The sequence below is a fragment of the Emydura macquarii genome, unplaced genomic scaffold, assembly GCF_026122565.2.
Source record: "Emydura macquarii macquarii isolate MOO-44397 ecotype Brisbane River unplaced genomic scaffold, CSIRO-AGI_Emac_v2 contig_2636, whole genome shotgun sequence".
In the NCBI taxonomy this organism is placed as follows: Eukaryota; Metazoa; Chordata; order Testudines; family Chelidae; genus Emydura; species Emydura macquarii.
The window spans coordinates 18,312,396-18,333,507 of record NW_027132773.1 but is presented as its reverse complement, the minus strand read 5'-3'; the positions used below and the strand labels follow the sequence as shown (position 1 = coordinate 18,333,507).

The window sequence follows — 21,112 nt, the reverse complement described above, 5'->3', positions numbered from 1 at the left end:
TTCTCATAACTTTAAACGGTTTCATGCACTATAAGATTTCTAAGAAAAATTAATCTTTGGATTGAAATCAAGCAGAAGGGATAATTCTAAAATCAGATACTATACTGTTAGTTATGCAATTTAAAATTAGGACATTTTTGTAATATTAACTACCAAAAACACTGCATTGCAGGTACAGAAATAGACCCTATTCAACAGCAGTTGTTTTAATTAATTAACTGTAGGAAATAAAATCTCTGTGTAAATTTGAGTAATAGAGAAGATCTTAAATTTCCTAGACTAATATAATCACACCACCTTCCTTACCTCCTTTTCTTTAATTAAGATACTGGACACCACAATGTACATAGTGGTTTATCTCCCCAGAGATGGATGAAGTATCTCTTTCTCAAGAGAAGAACCCTTACACAGGAGGCTGTTTAGTAGAGGAGAAAACGGCAAATGAAGCAGAGAAATGATGGATAGCAATGACCTTTCTGTAAAACACGGGCATATTTTAGGCTATTTAATTTTCAGAATTGGATTATTATTAATCAATTATTCATGACAATTTGAATTTATGGAAGATGTTTTTTGTTTTCCTAAATATCACAAAGCTAAAGTCCTTCTTGAGAACCAGAAAGGAGGTTAAATCCTCACAAGTAAATAACGAGCAAGCCACTGAAACTGCCCCCCCCAACATTCTTTTTCTTAAAACATACATTAATGATGACTTTACACTTTCTGTAAAACTTGTATCTAAATGGTCTAAAATCTACCTCCTTAACCATTCTGAATGTTGTTTTTACTGTAACAGAGACATTTTCAGTGCCAGTATGTTTTGAGTGAGAAAACACTGTAGTTTGGGACTGGTGAAAGAATTAATATCCCATCTCTGACTGGGGGAGAGAAGCACTGCTACAAGCAGTGCTGATGCATCATAGCCTTTTTCACAGACACTAGTTAAAGCAAATGCAGTTACATTCAAGCACCTTCCTTATTTTCAGCTTGGGGGGGGGGGGGAAGGGGGAGCGGGAACCACACAGAGCCTTTGAAAGGTGTGGGTGCACAGCAACAGGCAAGGACAGGACAGGACTAATAGGGTAAGCATGTACCGTTATGGGGTATACGTGAACGGGCGTATGAGTGGTTGTGAGTATTTCTTTTTTCTTGGCTGTCCCAGCCTATTTTTCGCATGTCTGGGTAGCAGACTCTCTGTTCCCACAGATCTGATATTCCGTCAGGTACCCCTCCCCCAAGTATCAAAGAAGGGTTTCAGCAGAAGCAGGGTCTCCATACAGAATGCCTGACTGTACTAAGATGAGGAGGAAAAAAGCTACTAGCAGGTATTTAAACATACAACTAAGGAGTAAAGCAAACTTGATAAGAGGTTGGCTATATAACAGTTTTATTAGAGAAAGAGTACCCTGAATGCTTGTAGAATCCTGAAATAAAAAGGCAGCCGGTGAATCTCTACAGAAGGAAAAGGGCTACAATAGAATCTGGGATTTTTTTCAAGGCTATAAAAACCTGGCTGATCAAAAACTCTAGCTGCTGCTGGCATGCAGAGGAACTCTCCTACACTAGGAGCCACAGAGCTACCAAAATTCAAGTCAAGAGTAGGTTGATTACAGGAGATCACCATTTGAAGGATGAAGTCCAGGGAAGGCCTCAAAACCAAGCATCTGGTATTGGAGGGTTGCAGTGCTGTAGTACAGAGTCCTTGAACAAGGTCTCAGAACAAGACAACGGTTCATCCAGGTTCTGAGGCTAGGTTCAAACATTCTTCTACCTATCTAGCTAATTACACTAGAAGAGCTATGTCTTTCTCTACTGGGCTAAATTATGCTGCTTTACAGCTCATGAAACCTATTTCAATGGACTTCATGGAGATTAAAAGCATGGGTAGAATTTGACCAAACTTTCTTCAGGGCCTCTCTCTTGCTTTAAGATGTTTAGATATTGTGCATTCAAAGAGAATTATAGTTCTGGCACTTAATCACACTATTCACAGGTAAAAATAAATAAATCTACAGTGCAGGAAACAAGTAGTACATGAAATCAGATGTGAAATCTATAGTAACTGCATTACTAAAACCATCTGATAAATTACAAAAGCCTTCTAAAAGTACCAAAAAAGAAAGGAAACTTAGGTGAAACTTACAAATATCAGTTGTGGAAAGTCATATGCAATTTTGTTTCTGAAAGCCTCATCCTCCATGGCTTGTGAAGGTATGCCTACAGCACAGCTGTAGATGGCCCTGGGTCAGCTGGCTCAGGCTCACATGGCTAAAAATCGCAGTGTAGACATTTGGGCTAGGGCTGGAACCTGAGCTCTGGAACTCTCCCCTCGCAAGGTCCCAGAACTCGGGGCTCCTACCCAAGCCTAAATGTCTGCACCACGATTTTTGAGCCCCAGAGCCCAGGCCAGCTGACCCAGCCCAACCGCAAGGCTTGTATATCTTGTATGAGCAGTTTCCACTTGGAAAATTTGCAAGCCTATTTTTAGCACGGCAATGTGCTGCAGGTACAAATACTAACTCTTGGGTAGTTAACTACCTAATTAGCACCATACACACCGTATATCCACTTGTGAGAACACAACAGAAATGGCGGGCTGATACTCCCTTCCGGAACACTCATGCTTGGATGCTTTCCTGTCCACTACTGTTTGTATGTTTGTCTTCATCGACTGCAAGCCCTTTGGAGCAGACACTTTGCCTTCCTGCACACATGGGCAGTGCCTAGCACACTATGGACAGTATGGGATACAAAACAAAAACACACAAAAAGGTCACGCCCCCTTCCTTTCTCCAGGCAATTAAAGAATTTACATCATCACTCACTGGCTCCTACGCATACCAACTCAATTAATTTGTATTATTTACTTCCAATCAGAATGAATCTGAAGAAACTAAAGAAAAAAATGCAAGAGAAAAGTATGTCACAGCATGCATTTTTTAACATGTCAGTGTTAGATAGCTAACTTCATACATAAGTGTTCATAGATTATATGACCAGAAGGGACCACTGTGACGGATTAGTGTGACCTCCTGTACAACACAGGCCGTAAGACTTATCTGAATTAATTCCTGTTTGAACTACAGCATATCTTTGAGGAAAGCATCCAAGCTTGATTTAAAAATTTCCAATGATACAGAATCCACAACCACTCTTGGTAAGTTGTTCCAATGGTTAATTACTCCCTCTGTTAAAAATGTATGCCTTACTTCTAGTCTGAATTTGTCTAGTTTCAACGTTCAGCCATTGGATCCTGTTATACTTTCATCCGCTAAACTGAAGAGCCCTCTATTATCAAATTTCTGTTTCCACATAAGTATTTACAAACTGTGATCGTGTCATCCTTAACGTTCTCTTTGTTAAGATAAATAGATTCAGCCCTCGGAGTCTCTCACTATAAGGCATATTTTCCAATCCTTTAATCTTCCTTGTGGCTCTTCTCTGAACTCTCTGATTTATCTATTTATCCATCTTGTGTGGACACCAAAACTGGACACAGTATTCCAACAGTGCCAAATACAGGTGTAATATAACCTCCCAACACCTACCCAATATTCTCCTATTCATTAATCCAAGAATTGTATTAGCCCTTTTGGCCACTGCATTGCAGCGGGAGCTCATGTTCATCTGATTATCCATCATGACCCCCAGGTCCTTTTAAGAGTCACTGCTTTCCATAATACAGTTCTCCATCTTGTAAGTTGCCTGCAGTATGGCCTGAATGTTCATCAACTGGGAGAAAGATGCATGTTGGTGATAGGCCACTTATCAGGGGTAGGGTAATGGTGTTCATTACTGGGCCCAGGGGGGAGGGGCGCAAGAGAGAGAGGTGTAACAGAGGGAAGTGTGGGAGTCCAAGCACATAGAGTGTAGCAAGATGGTTAGGCGACTGGTTTGGGGAACGGGCTGCATGCTAAGGGGTAGAGTGAAGGGGTTTGTCTAAGGCAGTGGGTGGATGTGGTATTTCAGTTTATCTACTCTGCCTGGTAAAGTGAATTTACAAATGCAAATGAGCAAAATAGTGAACTCGTTACACAGAGCCCTAGAACTGTAATCTAGTTTAATTGTATGTGCACCAGTAAAACTTACTGATTAATTTAGTTACATACACAGCAGGATAAAAACATCTGTAAAAAAAGAAAAAGATGAAAAAATAACAGATGGAAACATTTATAATATGAAAACTAAAAGGTTCTTATGACAAAAGGAGGCATGTATCAACTGTGTGGGCGGACAAACAATCCACATGGAAAAAAGAAACAATCATTAGGACTGTGGTGAATAGATGGCAAGATTCTTGAACAAAAATTACAATGTGTCCTTTGCTTAAAATTAATTTAAACACAGAAAACTAATAATTTAACTAGGCAGTGTTATGTAAAATATATCCATATGCACAAAACATTGTTTACTTCTAGTCTCAAACTTGTTTTTATAGACAATATTCCTTGAATGATGCAATATACTTACTTGAATCATTGTCATGAGTAGCTGAAGTACTTATTATTAAGATGATAAACAATATTTTAGACAAACAAGGTTCTCTTTATTGTACTTGTTTCTGTTATTCAAGCTTCAATTATCTGGTAGGCCAATGCATAAAACTTTTACAAATAGCTCTTGCATTATGTAACTGAGCCAAATACTGTTATACAATTTAAAAGCTACGTCTCTCCTCATGCCCACAACTGATGAACAGTGAGAAAATCTACTTTAATATCGTGATTTTTACTACTTTTTCTTGGAGGATCACTTTGCTCCACATTAAGAAAATTAAAGGAAAAACAATGGCAAAATAAGAAACAAATATTCATTATCACAAAGCAGTTATTCACACATGCTTCCTCATAAGGCAGCACCTGACTGCTATACAACACTCAAATATAAAGGGTGGGAGTTTTAGAGGTACGCAGCACTGACCTAGCTCTGCTGTCACTGAAGCCAATAGTTAAACTGATACTGACTTCAATGGGAGCAGTTAGGCCAATGCCTTTTGAAAATCCCACCAAAATATTTATTTGATGTTTACCCTACGCCATTCTTATCAATGATGAGATGATCCCTCCCATCACTCAGGCTTTCAACCCCATGGGGTCATTTTTAGACTCTCCTTACTTCCAGGCACTTGCCAATCCCTGCTGTGTCTTCCTATACATATAGGGGAAAAAAAATCATCCTTCTGTTTCCAATCCAACCACCAAGAACAGAGTCCATGAACCAGTTTTCCTATCTCGATTTCTGCAACATTGTGCTATGCCTATACTTCGGTCCATCTAATATAATGCTACCAAATGATTTTGCTTTTCCAGAACTCTTGGTCTTCCTCCCTAACCGCTTTTCTAATCCCACATAAAAATCAAACTTCTTCTCTTAACCTACAGAGGACCCCATCCTCCTTCTTGTGTGAACAATTCTACCCTCATCTCCTCTAGCCCATCTCTCTCTTTGCTCACCCTCAACTTTGAATCTTTTTGTCTGCTACTATCACATTTAGAACATCATTCTCTTCTTTTCCAAAACCTTTTGACATCCACTTTTTCCAAAGGGCTTTTTTCAGTCCTGGCTACCAGCTACTCTGCTTTTCCTAAGGCCTGGTCTACACCTAAAACTTAGATCAACCTAGCTACATCACTCAAGGGTGTGAAAAATTCACGACCTAATCTACAGTATAGACACTACTAGGTCCACAGAAGAATTCTTCCATTACTACAGCAATGGGCAAACTACTTCCATTGCTGTGCCTCTCAAAAGCTTGTAGTGCAGACACACCTTAATACACTGCACTATATTTTGAACTACCCTAGCTTATGCCCTTAGACTGACAGTCCTTTGGGATAAGGAACCTGTTAATTGCATAAAGCTTTACATATATTTAGGTCATCATATATAAATAACTATTATCCCAAACTATAAAAAATGTAGAGATTTACCTTTAGGTAAATTTAAGTTTCCTAAAAACCATGTAACCAGTAGTACAATTCAACCAATATATGGCAAAAATACTAACAGAGTGAGTTATCTAAAAAAGGGAGAAGTTAAGATTTCAAAAGAGTATTACTCGGCTGCTCACCGAGAGGGGAGGAGAAGACTTACATACACATGGGACAACACAAGTGAAAAGATATGCTTAACTGTTGAGAATTATGAGGACTAGAGTGGGACAAATCTATGCTAGTGATACTCCACAGAAGATGGCCCAGTACATGCAGATTGTGAAGCAACTCTGACCATTAAATGGATGTTCAGGTTGAAAGTTGCTCAGGTTGAAAGTTGAAGCAGCACTTTGCACCTAGATTATTAAGAATATAAGAATGGCCACGCTGGGTCAGACCAATGGTCCATCCAGCCCAGTATCCTGTCTTCTGACAGTGGCCAATGCCAGGTGCTTCAGAGGGAATGAACAGAACAGGTAATCATCAAGTGATCCAACCTGTTAGCCATTCCCAGCCTCTGGCAAACAGCAATCCCTGCACATCCTGGCTAATAGCCATTGATGAACCTATCCTCCATGAACTGTTCTAGGTCTTTTTTTAATCCCGTTATAGTCTTGGCCTTCACAACATCCGCTGGCAAGGAGTTCCACAGGTTGACTATGCGTTGTGTGAAGAAATACTTCATTTTCTTCATTTTAAACCTCCTACCTATTAATTTCATTTGGTGACCCCTAGTTTGTGTGTTATGAGAAGGAATAAATAACACTTCCTTTTCTACTTTCTTCACACCAGTCATGGTTTTATAGACCTCTATCATGCCCCCCGCCCCCATTGGTTGTCCCTTTTGCAAGCTGAGAAGTTCCAGTTTTATGACTCTCTCCTCAAATGGAAGTTTTTCCATAACCAAATCATTTTAGTCGTCCTTTTCTGTACTTTTCCCAATTCCAATATATCTTTTTTGAGATATGGTGACCAGATCTGCACGCAGTATTCAAGATGTGGGCATACCATGGATTTATAAAGAAGCAATACAATATTTTCTGTCTTATTATCTATCTCTTCCCTAATTATTCCCAGCCATTTTGACTATTGCTGCACATTGAGTGGCTGTTTTGAGAGAACTATCCACAATGACTCCAAGATCTTTCTTGAATGGTAACAGCTAACTTAGACTCCATCATTTTATTTGTATAGTTGGGATTATGTTTTCCAATGTGCATTACTTTGCATTTACCAACACTGAATTTCATCTGCCATTTTGTTGCCCAGACATTCAGTTTTGTGAGATCCCTTTATAACTCTTCGCAGTCTGCTTTGGACTTAACTATCTTGAGTAGTTTTGTACCATCTGCAAATTTTGCCACCTCACTGTTTACCCTTTTTTCCAGATCATTTATGAATATGTTGAACAGTACTGGTCCCAGTACGAACCTCACGGGGGACACCACTATTTAACACTCTCCATTCTGAAAACTGGTCATTTACTCCTAACCCCTTGTTTTCTATCTTTTAACCAGTTACTGATCCAGGAGAGGACCTTCCCTCTTACCCCATGACCGCTTACTTTGCTTAAGAGCCTTTGGTGAAGGACCTTGTCAATTTGTGACTACACTTTATAATTGGAGAGGTTTCCCATGCTACCATTCCCTTGACTTTCAAAAGTTCAACTAGTCACAGAATGTTAAAGTAAACACAGTATTAGCACTAGCAATTAATAGCAAAATATTTTATCTTTAAGCATGTGCAACTGTGGAGGACACACTGGACAATGCATAATCACTGATTAAAAAGAGAAAATGAGAATAGCATTATGTGCTTTTTTCTTATTTTAAAATAAATTATAGATGGGGGTGCAGCTTGTGAAAGCTATCTTATATTAATTTAATTCCTTACCTATTATGCTTGAAGATATGTTTTACAAAATTCTTCTAGTTCTGTGTCTGCCAAAGATACATGTTGTTATGCAAGACCTCTCTGCAAGAGTGCTACTTTAGGACTTGACATTCCTTATAAAATTGTAGAATGCTGTTGCTCAATGTATCTGAATGGAAGCTCTAACTCTAGAGAAAGGTGCTCTGAGCCTTAAATACTCTGCCACTTAAATACATAACTTGATAAACTTAAGGAGATAGTACCTAGTAAAGTTGCATGCTATAACTGTTCTGTCTGCTACATAAACTCATTCTGTCATTAACTTACAGGCAAAGTACATCGTATCACATTATATTATGTCTTAAAAAGGTAAATTTTACTGCAGTTCCTTAGCATACTGTAATGCAGAGACACACTAATCACCAAAACATCTTGTTTATATCTTGGTTTCAACCTCTTGCTGATAATGCTGACAGGAATCATTCCAGGGAAGAAATTCTGTTGACATACATTATAGTTGCAACATAATTGATTTGACACACATTTAACTGAGTCAACAGTCAGTACTCCATTACAATAGTAAAGCAAGCCTAAACGACAGCAATTTGTTCTGGAAATACTTACTTCTGATGAGGTCACCATCAGTGCAATTTCCCCAGACAGACTGGTCTTGTATCTCTGGTTGTATGCTTTGGTTATTGGAAGGTGGTGTTATGTGTCTCTCTCCTGCAGCTGTATCTTCTTTGTCACATTTTTCTAACTCAAAGAAAAAAAATTTTTTTTAATTTCAAATCACTGATCTAGGAACAAATTTTACAAAGTAGCTTTTTTTTTTTTTTTTTTTTTTTTTAAGTAAGACTTTTCTTTGGAAGGGAAAAATTAATCATTCCAAGTTTTCAAAACAGTAGTAAATACTGTTATTTATCTCTTTTAAATAATGCACAATTATGTTAGTTTTCAACCAGTTTTCCCATATTTTTTCCTTGTCTAATCAGAATAGTTCTTTAATGTTTCAGTGGTCTTGCATTTGATAGATTCTTATGCAAGTGCACCTTAAAAGACAATTTCATGGCAAACTGCGTTTGGAGTTTAGGAAAGTTTATTTACTTTCCAAACATTTTCACATAAAACCTCTAACACACAAAATCTAGTATTTTTGCCCATACAGATGTGCATCTCATGTACAAAGTACTTGCTATGTGGGAATTTCACAAAAGCTACAGGAACTGTGCCAAAGGTCGATGATTCAACATATAACTAAGAACTTATGTTGATGAGTAGCCAAAAGTGATGGAGTCAAAAATCCCATGGTAACAGAACTTTCAGTTTTCGGGGTTTTTTTAAGTCATTGTTGAATTAAAATGAATTTCTAACCAAATTTACAAAATGCTTTTCTTTTTGTAATAAACATGCTCCAAATGTAAGGAAGCTTGCTTTACAGTGTTGGCCAAGATACTCTTAAACATTCTTTACAAGTACTATGGGATTCAACAGCAATATGTTTAGATATAGTTTCCTATCTGAAGTTTCCCCCTGCTGACAAGCACTGACCCATATTTTCACTCACCAAAATAAATGACAACTTTCCTAGGTATCTTCCATAGAAAATTATTTTATTCACAATGCACCAGTCACTGATAGATCATCAGTTTAAAAATCTATATTCCATGTTAAAATGGTTCATAAAATACTGCACTTTTTAGATATCAAATTGAAGTAATTTTTCAAACTGCATAACATTTTTTGAATGCATTTATAAATGTGTGCTATTTAAAGCTATTCTAAAATAAAGTGAACTATCTAACTTGTTGAAGAGTGTGGGGGAAATTAAATTAATAAAAGGTGACATCTAAGAATTTCATGCACTGTATTTCTATCATACAGACAAAGATTAAAATCATCATTTTAAAAGATTTTGCTCTTAAATTAACTGGAGTAGCAAAATTAAGACGATGATATCAATCCTGAATTACTGGATAGACAACTGATGGTTCACTGTGCAGTGGAAACTGTTCTGTGTAAGAGGTGATGGTGCACAAGCCTATTTTAAACCTTGATGTAGTAGTAGATGATACTAAAGAACAGTCCTACTGAAAGAAAGTATTTTGTGGCACTCATGGTTCCAAATTACATTTTAGCCAAGTAAACTGGAATTTTGAGTGTAGAACCATAAGAGTCTAATTTCCTTAGCTGTCATCACCCCTTCAGCAGTTATAATTTGGTTTTAAGTCGGTATCTTCCCAATCTCTAAAGGCTGATGGTCTGTTAATAATTTATAATTCATTACCTGTAATTTTTCTTCTCTATTAGTTTTATTCTCATTATTCAACTTCTTTTCATTGTTGAGGAATAAACCATACTTAAATTCTCTCATTTTTGTATCCACTGTTTGAAAAACTATGAATGTATATATGGTATACTGCTAGCCAGCAGTACTTAATTGGCTATTCTGTGAACGGGTCCTGAAATTGTGATTAAATTGTTAACATTAGGAGAACAAAGGCACAAAATTTAAGAAACGAGTATGGCAATTAACCAGTAAAATAACTCTTGATCTGGTGATTATCTAAAAATGAGTATCTTAAATTGCTGAAAGGATATCAAAAGGACAAGCATGCAGTTAGTGCAAACTATTATGACATCATTAACTTCACCAAGTGAGAATCTGCCCCCAAATGTACATATACAAAGTCTACCCCAACATTTTTTCAAATTTCACACAGTGAACGTAATAACCTTTGAATTAATTTCTCATTTCCTTCTCCTTTCCACGCCCGCCCGCCCCCCCCCCCCCCCCCCCCCCCAGAGAATATCTAAATTTAAATATGTTTTTTTTTAAATAGGAAATTGCCCCATAATTGAGTTCTTAGGCTTCTTGGATTGCATTTCTAAGCTTCAAATAATGGAGAAATTTATTGGATTATATATTATTTTCTTGATTCCAGAAGTGCTGACACAATGTGCTGGTTGCTGTCCAAGCACACATGAAGACAAACATTGCCTCCATTTGTGGAGGTTAAAAATATGCATTTCTAGGTATTTTGTTGTTTGATTCAATTTTCTGTTACGAAAGATTAATGAAAGCAAGGTCAATAAACTGAAGCATTACAATGACTATTTCCAACAACTCGGAAAGTTGTCACAACAAAGCCTAAAGCTGACATGAGCAGCAATGGCATGACCAGGCAAAACAGGTGCATGCCTTTTTCAAGGGTTTTCTGCAGGAATTTATAACACTTTTTTGTTTCAGACAAATTTGGTCTTGAGATTTTTCTCTCTGTATACTAGCCTCCTCTTCTCCATTACATTATTCAGCCTATATGCAAATTGCAATTAACCCTCAAAATTGACAGCCAGTAGGAAAAAGATATGCTGTTCACAGCGACTTGATATGGAAAAAAAATCACTATGCTCTACATTTGGGTGTTAAAATCTTAGATAGGAATGTTTAACACTGCATAAATAAACAACAATGTATTCAACTCAGCTTATTTCCAAACTCTAACATCCTAGGCAATTTGTTTGATATTCATTAGAATGTGTTCATCCAAAAACCCAATCTTTTCAAAACATTTGTAAAGTTTTTCCAGGTGATACAATAAAAGCACCATATTCGTACCCTAGTTATTGCTGTTATTCAAGTGTATTACAGTGCTGACTCAGGATCAAGTCCCTCTTGTGCTAGGAACTGCTCCTAAAAAGAAAGTCCCTACCCCAAAGATCTTAGGGCTAGATCCACAAAGAGATTTATTGCATACCTCACTTTGAGCAGATCTGCTTCCCAGTAGAATTCTTGGATTTAGGCAGCTAAACTAGCAATTAGGTGCCTAAATCCCAATGTTAATCTAACTCTTACGGTATAAGGCCCTGACATTGCACTGAGGTCCACATGGGATGACTCCTACCCAGACCCCCGCTGACTTCAACAGGGTTTAGCACAGTCAGAGGTCATTGAAGGATCAGGACGCAAACAGGGACCAGATGCAAGAAGCAAAATAAGTAAAGGACACAACTGGAGGGAAAGGAAAGATAAGATTGTCAGCAGATGGTTGCATATATTACTGCAGTTGTTTGTTCAATTTGAAGGCTTCAGATTTTTTGTTTTTAAAAAGTCAGATCACTGAGTTACTTTTAGTTCATTTCAATGGCAGCTTTTTAGTCTGAATGCTTCGACTTTCTCCCCCTTCTCCTCTGCCTCCCCAAAAAATGGCTTTGAGAAAACCAGTCCCTCAAATTATACCAATACAACTAAACATTTTACAACACATTCACATATTTTTCCATCTGCCAGTTGCTTTGGGCAATTTTGGATGTACTATACATTAATACCTTGAAGTGTAGGTTTTAGATTTATTTAAAAAAAAAAAAAAAAAAAAAAAGACATTTAAGTGATGCCTAAGTGTAAAAAAACAAATACCAGACCACTTAAATTTATCACACCTTATTTTTTTTAAAAACTATCAAGGACACATACAGGGCACGTACAGTCTAAAAATATATACATTCTAAATATGTAATTAATATGATCAGAATCAATTATCAAATATGTTGCCAAAATGTTCATTTATCTTATTCAACAAAAAAAGTTAGAGTAATGAAACTTTTTTTGCTTGTGTGTGAAGGCAGGATTTTTCAAAACAGGAACCTTGTCATATATGATTTTCAACAGTGCTGAGAACCTTTGAATTCACTTAGAGCCAGTGGGTGCACAACACTTGAAAATCAGGTGTCTAAAACAATTTAGGAGCCTCACTTTTGAAGATCTTGTCAGGAATCAGAGAAAGTAAGAGAAATTAACATAAAAGATGGAGTGAGAAATTCAAGTTTGAGCTAATAGCTTTACAGATGTATCAGAGCCATGTGGACGTGAATCATTTCACTGGAACTATGCACATGATTCTGAAAGCAGAAGTCGGTTTACAGGACAAGCTGCAGTTAGGCATTTATGAAAGTTTCTGCTTTTCATTTGGTGCCATTTTAGAACCAACACTGACAACTATGAAGCAAACCAATTTCACAACTATATTAAGCCAGATAATTTTGTATCTGGAGACACACAAAGTAAGTACTTAATTAGTTTGAAAAAAAATTGCTTAAAATTGCCCAACAGTTGAAAAAAATCCCCATTACTCATAACACCCAGGAACTGCTGGTAAAATGTGACTATTATGGCAACAGGAGTAGCTGTAGGAATTTCCAGGAGTCCCAATGAAGCAGGATTACCAGAGCCCAAGTCCAATCTCGGTGCAGTGTTCTCTTATAGCCCCAGAAAAGCATCCCTATTCACACCAGGACTAAAGTATCCAAACTCAATGAGACTTAAGCACCTGTGCAGCTTGAAACATGTGCCACCTTCCTGAGCATTTAACATTAATTCTTCTTTCTTCATACACTAAATTAGTTTTATATTTTGAATTTAGGATGGAAGTATATTTTGCAGGGAAAGAGGAGGGTGCTGGATGTCATTTTCAGAATTTGTCAGCAAGTCTGCAGATGACACTAAACTAGAGGGAGTGGTAGGTACCCTGGAAGGTAGGGATAGGATACAGAGGGACCTAGACAAACTGGAGGATTGGGCCAAAAGAAATATGATGAGGTTCAACAAGGACAAGTGCAGAGTCCTGCACTTAGGACAGAAAAATCCCATACATAGCTACAGACTGAGGACTGACGGGCTAGGCAGCAGTTCTGCAGAAAAGGACTTGGGGGTTACAGTGGATAAGAAGCTGGATATGAGTCAGCAGTGTGCCCTGGTTGCCAAGAAGGCTAATAACATATTGGGATGCATTAGTAGGAGCATTGCCAGCAGATTGAGGGAAGTGATTATTCCCCTCTATTCGGCACTGCTGAGGCCGCATTTGTAGTATTGTGTCCAGTTTTGGACCCCCCACTACAAAAAGTATGTGGACAAGTTGGAGAGAGTCCAGCAGAGGGCAATAAAAATGATTAGGGGGCTGGATCACAAGACTTATGAGGAGAGGCTGAGGGAACAAGGCTTATTTAGCCTGCAGAAGAGAAGAATGAGGGGAGATTTGATAGCAGCCTTTAACTACCTGAAAAGGGGAATCCAGAGAGGATGGAGCTAGGCTGTTCTCAATGGTAGTAAATGACACAACAAGGAGCAATGGTCTCAAGTTGCAGTGGGGAAGGTCTAGGTTGGATATTAGGAAAAAGTTTTTCATTAGGAGAGTGGTAAAGCACTGGAATGGGTTACCTAGGGAGGTGGTGGAATCTCCATCTTTACAGGTTTTTAAGCTGCGACTTGACAAAGCCCTGGCTGGGATGATTTAGCTGAGGTTAGTCCTGCTTTGAGCAAGGGGTTGGACTTGATGACCTCCTGAGGTCCCTTCCAACTCTAATATTCTATGATTTCTTCTATTTTTCCAAGCAAAGTGTTTGAGTGGGTTTCAATACTCTAAATCTCCTTTTAGATAGCTGTTACTCCCTAAAGCACAGCTATTAATCTTCCTTTCATACTAAAACTGTTTGTTTCTCTATTTTGTAGAAAATTAGGCAACGTTCACTAATTGTTATACTAGATTATTTTTAGTTAATAACAGGCCAAGGTAAAAAATTGCTTAATACTCTTACATGTTTCTCCAAAAAAGGGTAAGGTATGGCCTGATTCTTCAGCTGGAGTTCTATGCACAGAGTGTTTGGAGGATCAAATATTGTACAGTTTATTTAAATGCACGGGATTTAATATAAAAAGTCTACCTGTGGATGGTAATAAACAGCGTGAGGCCAGTGCTAACATTTTAGACATTTTACTTCAATAGGCGCTACTGGTGCTCAGAAACAGTGGATCAGACTTCTTATTTAGGTGCATTAATGTGGTTTTGGGTAGTAACTTTAGCCACACAAGTATGAAAACACTTGCACAAAGGACAAATTATGGCTGTTCCAGCATGGATGCACAGAGGCATAGGAGCCCTTCACAGTCTTATCTACACTCCACAGAACACTAGCACAGGGGACAGCCAGGGAGCTGGGGAGCACAGGAGGCAACTACAAAGGGCCTGTCTGGACAGGATCATGGCCTCACTCAAACAGATCTAACCTTTATTGGGAGAGGAAATGGACAAGCACTAGCTAAACCTTTAAGGGTATATCAAAGGTGCAGTCATAGGGCTCTCCCTATGGCCAGAGTGATATACCTCACTGTGGTTTCAATCTTTTTTCCTTTGCAGACCCCTAAAATATTTTGAATGGAGGTACAGACCCCTTTGGAAATCTCAGACACAGGCTGCGGACACCCAGGGTCCACGAACCACAGGTTGAAAACCACTGATGCAAAACTAGGAACTCAGTTCTTTCGCCCTAACACTGAGTAGTAACTTACCAAGCAACAGGAGATTAACATGTATAAGGGTGAAAGAATCAAGTCCTAAATATTTTTAATAAACCTTCAATTCTGGAATTCCTGGACAACCCTGGCTTTGTAACTATATACTGCAAAACTGATTGAAATGCCAGAATAATGACTGACAATGATATAAACTCATTTATTTCCTTCTCCCCACCCCTCCAAAAGAGATTTAGGCTAAAAGAAAGTAAGAAACATCAACAAATACTACTCAAGTTTAGGGTCAGCTGGACCAAAAATGCACCAAATCTTAAAGTTGTAGTAAATAAGACCTTAATCCTTCAATGGTACTATTTACATGCTTAAAATTGAGCTTGTGCTTAACTGTTTGCAGGAGCTGATTGGTAGAATGACTGATACACACTGGTAGACCCGGTGCCAGCTCTTTTCAAGGTGTTGATGTCAGTTGAGCCCTGATAAATTCATAGCTGAAAACCAGACCAGCTCACCTGTATGTTAGTATTGTTCGAGACAGGTGTAAAACTTTAAGGAGGTGTTAAGACTCTATAAAATTCTTCTAAGCTGCTGCATACATTAATCTTACTTGTAATGTCTGTATCCCGTACTATAAAGTAATGGGTAGGTTTTGCTTTGTAACTGTAAAAATGCCTGCTCTGAACTTGTGAGCTCAGACAGGAGAAGGGATTCTCCTACCCAAACAGGAGGACTAGCTAGACCATACTAACCACTGGAAGACATCATGATACAAAGACTTTGCTAGTTGCCCCAACACAGGCTACTGCGGAAGACCTTGTCCCATCAGTTTCAATTCTGGAAGAGGGAAATAAATATAGCTGATATGAAGATTTTTCATCTTTTCTGTTTGGACTCTCTCAAGGCCACAGACACTAAACTGTAGCAGAGATCCCTAGGGTCACCCTTGGGTCTGCCCTGAAAGACCTTTTGAATTGACAGATTACTATAGTGCTGTCACTTTTTTGGAATCATGGACTCATTTTTGTGTATATGTTTGCTTGCTCTAACTTGTAAATAACTAATTTATTTTCTTAGTGAATAAATTCTTAGTTACTTTACTGTAAGACTGGCTACTAGCATGTCTTTAGTGTGAGATCTAAGTACAAATTAATCTGAGGTGACTGGTCTCTTGGGACTGGGGACAACCTGAATATTTTGTGATCTTTGGTGTAAGTGACCATTTATCACTAAGTCCAGCTTGCCTATGTGGAGAGATAGACTGGAATGCCCCAAAAGGCTGTCTGTGACTCCCTGGTAAGACTGATATAATACTTCAGGAGTTCACATTTGTTACTGGGTTGGTGAAATCTAATTACAGAACATACCACCAGTTTGGGGTATCTGCCCTGAGACTGGCACTCACGGTCGCGAACCACTCCAGATAGCATGACCAGGGCCCAACTAGTGAACAAATAAATCCAAATCAAAGTACTTACAATGCTTCAGATTATTACCATGTAATCTTTTAAAATGATAGATATACATATAATAGATGTAATTCAAATTTCATCTTACACAGTTTGCCCATTTCCAAATCAATGTTATATTTGGTCCCAAGTCATTAAATAAAAAGCCTAATATTTTGGAAGCTAAATGATTTTATTTCATATTAAAATACAAATACTCAATTCAAAGCTACATATCTTTAAAATAAAGTTATTTTCTAAACCAGTTATTTCATTGATCAAACTTCTATAATTTCTATATATGGCCTACATGCGAAGTTTAACCACCATGGCCATTTGATTATATGACCAAAAAAAAAAAGAAAGTATGTTGGTAATAAATATGTATTACAGACACTGGTCCTTCTGGCAAAAACATGGTTCTAACAGTTCAGTTCTGCATGCTTGGTCTTCTGTATCTAATCTTTATTTCTTTTTTGTTCTTTCTTTTTTTTTAAACTTTTGCTGTTTAGAAGTCATGAGTCACTCTCTAGGACAAGAAAACAGTAAGATCAGTATAAGCCAATTTAACATTTCTCCATGCCAGAAAATTTTTATTTAGCTACGGATACTTCCTGGTTTCTCAAATGAGTCTTCAACTTTGATTTCATGAAGCTATTGATTTAAAGATATTGCCATAGAAGTGTGGCTTTATCATACAGTTGTAACTTTATACATAGCTGGTACTTGAACCAATTTGAAATTAGGTTCTTCCTTCCCATTCTTCAGAGACTTATATCATTTTATATAACTATCAGAATTCTTGAAATCAAAACTGCCAGCTGTAAAAGAAAAAGATAAAGCCTGACTGCCACAGACCATAAGTATGTACAGTAACTGACCGCACATCCTGTATGTTATCTTCAGAAGACACAAGTACCCTGTCAAACTAATTTACATGAAGATTTTCCAGAAATCAATTCATACCGTGCTAAACTAAAAATAAAATAAGATTTAATTCTGAGAGTGTCATACTAAGAGGAAAACAAATTATACGCATCCCTTTGAATAGTGGACTAAAAACAAGTTAATAAAGCACTTTATCAGTTTATCAGCAGTATCTCCGTATCTCAGTGTAGTCTAAAGGGGGGAAAAGTGACTTCCAACCTGAACAAGCCACGGTCATAGACCTGCTGCCTCCCTCAATCTGCTCTGAGGGCCGTTTGGGAATTTGAGAGGCATCACAGGTAAGTGCTTACAAACCAAACCACAAGGCTGAGCAGTGAAAGCATGGTGACCTGTAAGACGTAGCACATCTGTCGCTGAATGGCTCCAGTTTTAATAAAGGGGAACTTGGTTGGGGGGGGGGGGGGTGACAACCGCCTACTTTTTTTCCTGTTTACTGCACAGGCACACACATTTCCAGCACCAGACGGACCGGACTCTGTCAAAGAGGAGCACCAGAGGAGGGCCGATCCCCCACCAGCCCAGCAAACGCACCTTTCCCAGCAGAGGCGCAACAATTAGCGAGCAAACTTCACACAGCAACTCACCTCGAGGGAGTGAGAGCAGGGCGCTGCGTGCCGTCGGAGCTGCTGGCGCCGGCCCGTCAGGCCCCGGAGGAAGAGGTTCCCTCGCTCGGGACATCTGCCAGCCCAGCTCTCTCGCCGCGTCCCAGGAGCGTCCACCCCACCCCCGGGCCAGCCTAACACGCCGCCCTGAAGGAGCAAACACAGACACGAGAGCGAGGCCTTTTGACTTGAGCGCGCTGCACGCCGGACGGACACTCGCTGCTGCAGGGCAAGAGGGCGGCGGGGAGGGGCCCGGCCCGGCCCGGCCCGGCCCGAGAGAAGCAGCAGCAGCAACTTTGCAACTCCGCGCAGCAGGGAGGCGCGCCTTTGCAGACAGGCGCGAGCTGGTGGCCGGGCAGGCTCCAAGGGCTCGGGGGGCGCCGAGCCAGCAAAAGTCTCCCCCCACCCTTGGCACTGCCTTCTGCTCGGCCCCTGCACGCTCCGCGCCTGCGGCGGCAGCGGGGCCCCCTCCTCCCACTCCCCGCTCCTGCCCGGCCGCGGAGGAAACTTACAGAGGCTCCCAAAGCAGCGGCAGCAGCAGCAGCATCTCTCCAGGCTGCCGGTGCGGCCGCCTCTTTGCCTCCTCTCCAGCTGCGGCGGCTGCCTCGCGACCCTCCTGGGCAGCCCCCGGGCTCCTACAGCTGCGGCAGCCCCGGCCGGCCGGCCAGCCCGCCCCTCTCCCGGCCAGCGCGCCGCGCACACCAAAGCGGGGAGTTTTTTCTCTCACCCCCAACCACCAAACGCTTCTTCTTTTTTCATCATTTCCGGAGACTGAAAACATCCAGTTCTGGCTGGCAGCGATCGAGGCTTGGGGGCGGCGGCTCCCCAGGTCCTGCTGCCCGTCCGGTTCTCCCGAGCCTGGCCTGGGACAGGGCGACCGAGGAGGAACCCGAGGTCATGCGCCCCATCCCCAGACTGGGAGCATCTTCGTACCCACGTGGCGGGGCTTGGGTCTGGGCCGTGGTGGGGCTCTAACCCTGCCCGTGCCCTGGGCAAACTGGCTGGCATCAGGAAGAAGAGGTGGAGAGGGGAACCCCCGCTTCCAAAAAGGAGGCTTTCAAGACTGAGCAGGGTGGCAGCTGTAGCAGTGGGCTGGGATGGAGTCGCACTTTTGAACAGGGATAACCTCTGCCTGGTTTAGAAATTGTTCACGGTGGTTTGAAACACTTTAGGTTACTTTTCAGGTTGAACCAGTTTGCAAGTAGGAACTTCCTTGAGGTGACTTACCTGCAAAATTGAGACACAGGCTAGGCCCAACAGGTAAAGCCCAAAACCTTTCCTCAGCAGCAGAGTCAGTGTAACATTTATAGATTATTGCACACTTAAGATAATATATCCTTAAATCTTTATTTTAAAAACATCTGTATAAAACTATACAGAAGGTCTGCACAGAAGAAAGAAAGAACAAGCAAAGATTTATAGAAAAGAAACCTAGAGAGCTAAACCACTTCCTTTCTTCCGTCAGCCCCGCTTCAGTAACCTCATGTGCCTCTCACTTGCAGGTTTATTTTCCTCAATATAGAAAAGAAATTCTTCAGTTGTCAGGCTGAGGCCCTGATCCTGCATGTGCTTAGCTTTATTAACAGGAGTATTCCATTAACTTCAATGGGACCATTCCTAATAGTAAAATTAAGCACATGCATTAAATGTTTGCTTTATATGAGCATATTTAGGCCTACAATCCTGCAGTCTCTTCTATGTCAACATTTGTGTATGATTTAATTGTAATTTCCTTTAAACCCACTAACATCATACACCATGTGGTTCAGTCCTCATATTTGAGCCTCATCTTTCATCAAAGCATACTTTCACATGTCTCTGAGACTGAAAAAACACAACTAATTAGGAAAAATGGACAAAATAGTCTAAGTAATAAAATTTTGAGAGCAGATGAGAGGTGGATGCTAGTTTTGATACTGTAAGCACTAAAAAGACATGGCTCAAGTGTTCTAAACAGAAGTTTCCTTTAAAAGGAATAACATTTCTCTGCAGTGTTTGCAACCAAACACTGTAGATTATAAATTCCTGGGGTTAGGAACCATCCTTATTTGCCTACAAAGCATCATGCATCTTTGGGCCCCAACATTATTCCAAATGATATAAATGGAAGTTTTGCATTTGCTTTCAGTTGAAACAAGATTGCAGTCCTATGGTGCTACTGTATATTCATTGTCATCACAGATACCAATGTGAGGCAACTGATTACGTGCAATCTGGGACATCACAATTTATCTTTTCTGAGAATAGGAGATGACTGCCAACTGTAGTATCCCTTGGAAAATACTGACATTTTAATGACAACCACTGTAAGTAATACTTAATAGTGCTAGTGCATGAGGACCTGAAAGTGAAGCTTACTAAAGAGAAACTGATCACTATTGTTTATTGATAAGGTGAGAAATAAAAAGGAAAAGGAAAAATACAAATGGTGAAATTTGAAAAAAAAATATAAAAAAATCAAATTTCAATTTCAATTAATTATCTTAGGTAGATTTAACAACACTGTTACCCACACACTAGGGCACCACACCTTTATCCCAATCCATAGGCCTCAAGGTATAACTTGGTTAATGCACCCCCACCCTTTCTCAATCTATAGGGCTCTGGGGGAAAGGCACCTACCCTTACCCAATTCATACTCTAGAACTCAGGGTCACCCATTCCTAGGCCATAGGGCTCTGGGTGTAACCTGGTTAATTGAAGTTCCCACCCTTTACCATTTCGTAGAGCTCCGGGTGTAATTCTCTACAGGTTTGCAGGATCTTTTACCAGTGAAGGAGCCTTACACAGTAATATCCCTATTCTCTATTTATTAACAATTACCAAAACAGAATACACATTCTAAATATACAATGCTCACCACTCACCAGACAAACTTCTCCTGGTGGCCAATCAAGGTTAGATCATCTGGGGACTCCAGCTTCTGCATAGTATGGTGGACAGGGTGTTGAGGTCTGGCAGCTCTGATCGTGGGCTGTGTCCTGGAGTTATGTTCCAAAGAACTTCTTT

The 21,112-nt window shown here is 39.8% G+C and overlaps 1 protein-coding gene across 2 annotated transcripts in view; it reads right to left on the bottom strand.

Moving 5' to 3' along the window:
* Positions 1 to 18,883, bottom strand: part of MDFIC (MyoD family inhibitor domain containing) — a 70,683-nt gene extending 51,800 nt beyond the window's left edge. For both annotated transcript variants that reach the window (XR_010922856.1, XM_067564237.1), the window contains exons 1-3: positions 18,616 to 18,883; positions 18,086 to 18,250; positions 8,430 to 8,561 (exon numbers count right to left, since the gene is read on the bottom strand). Coding sequence is in view for 1 of the 2 variants with exons in the window: in XM_067564237.1 (XP_067420338.1) it covers positions 8,430 to 8,561; positions 18,086 to 18,179 (226 nt within the window). In the remaining variant the exon portion in view is untranslated. The remainder of the gene's footprint in view (positions 1 to 8,429; positions 8,562 to 18,085; positions 18,251 to 18,615) is intronic.
* Positions 18,884 to 21,112: the final 2,229 nt, after the last annotated feature.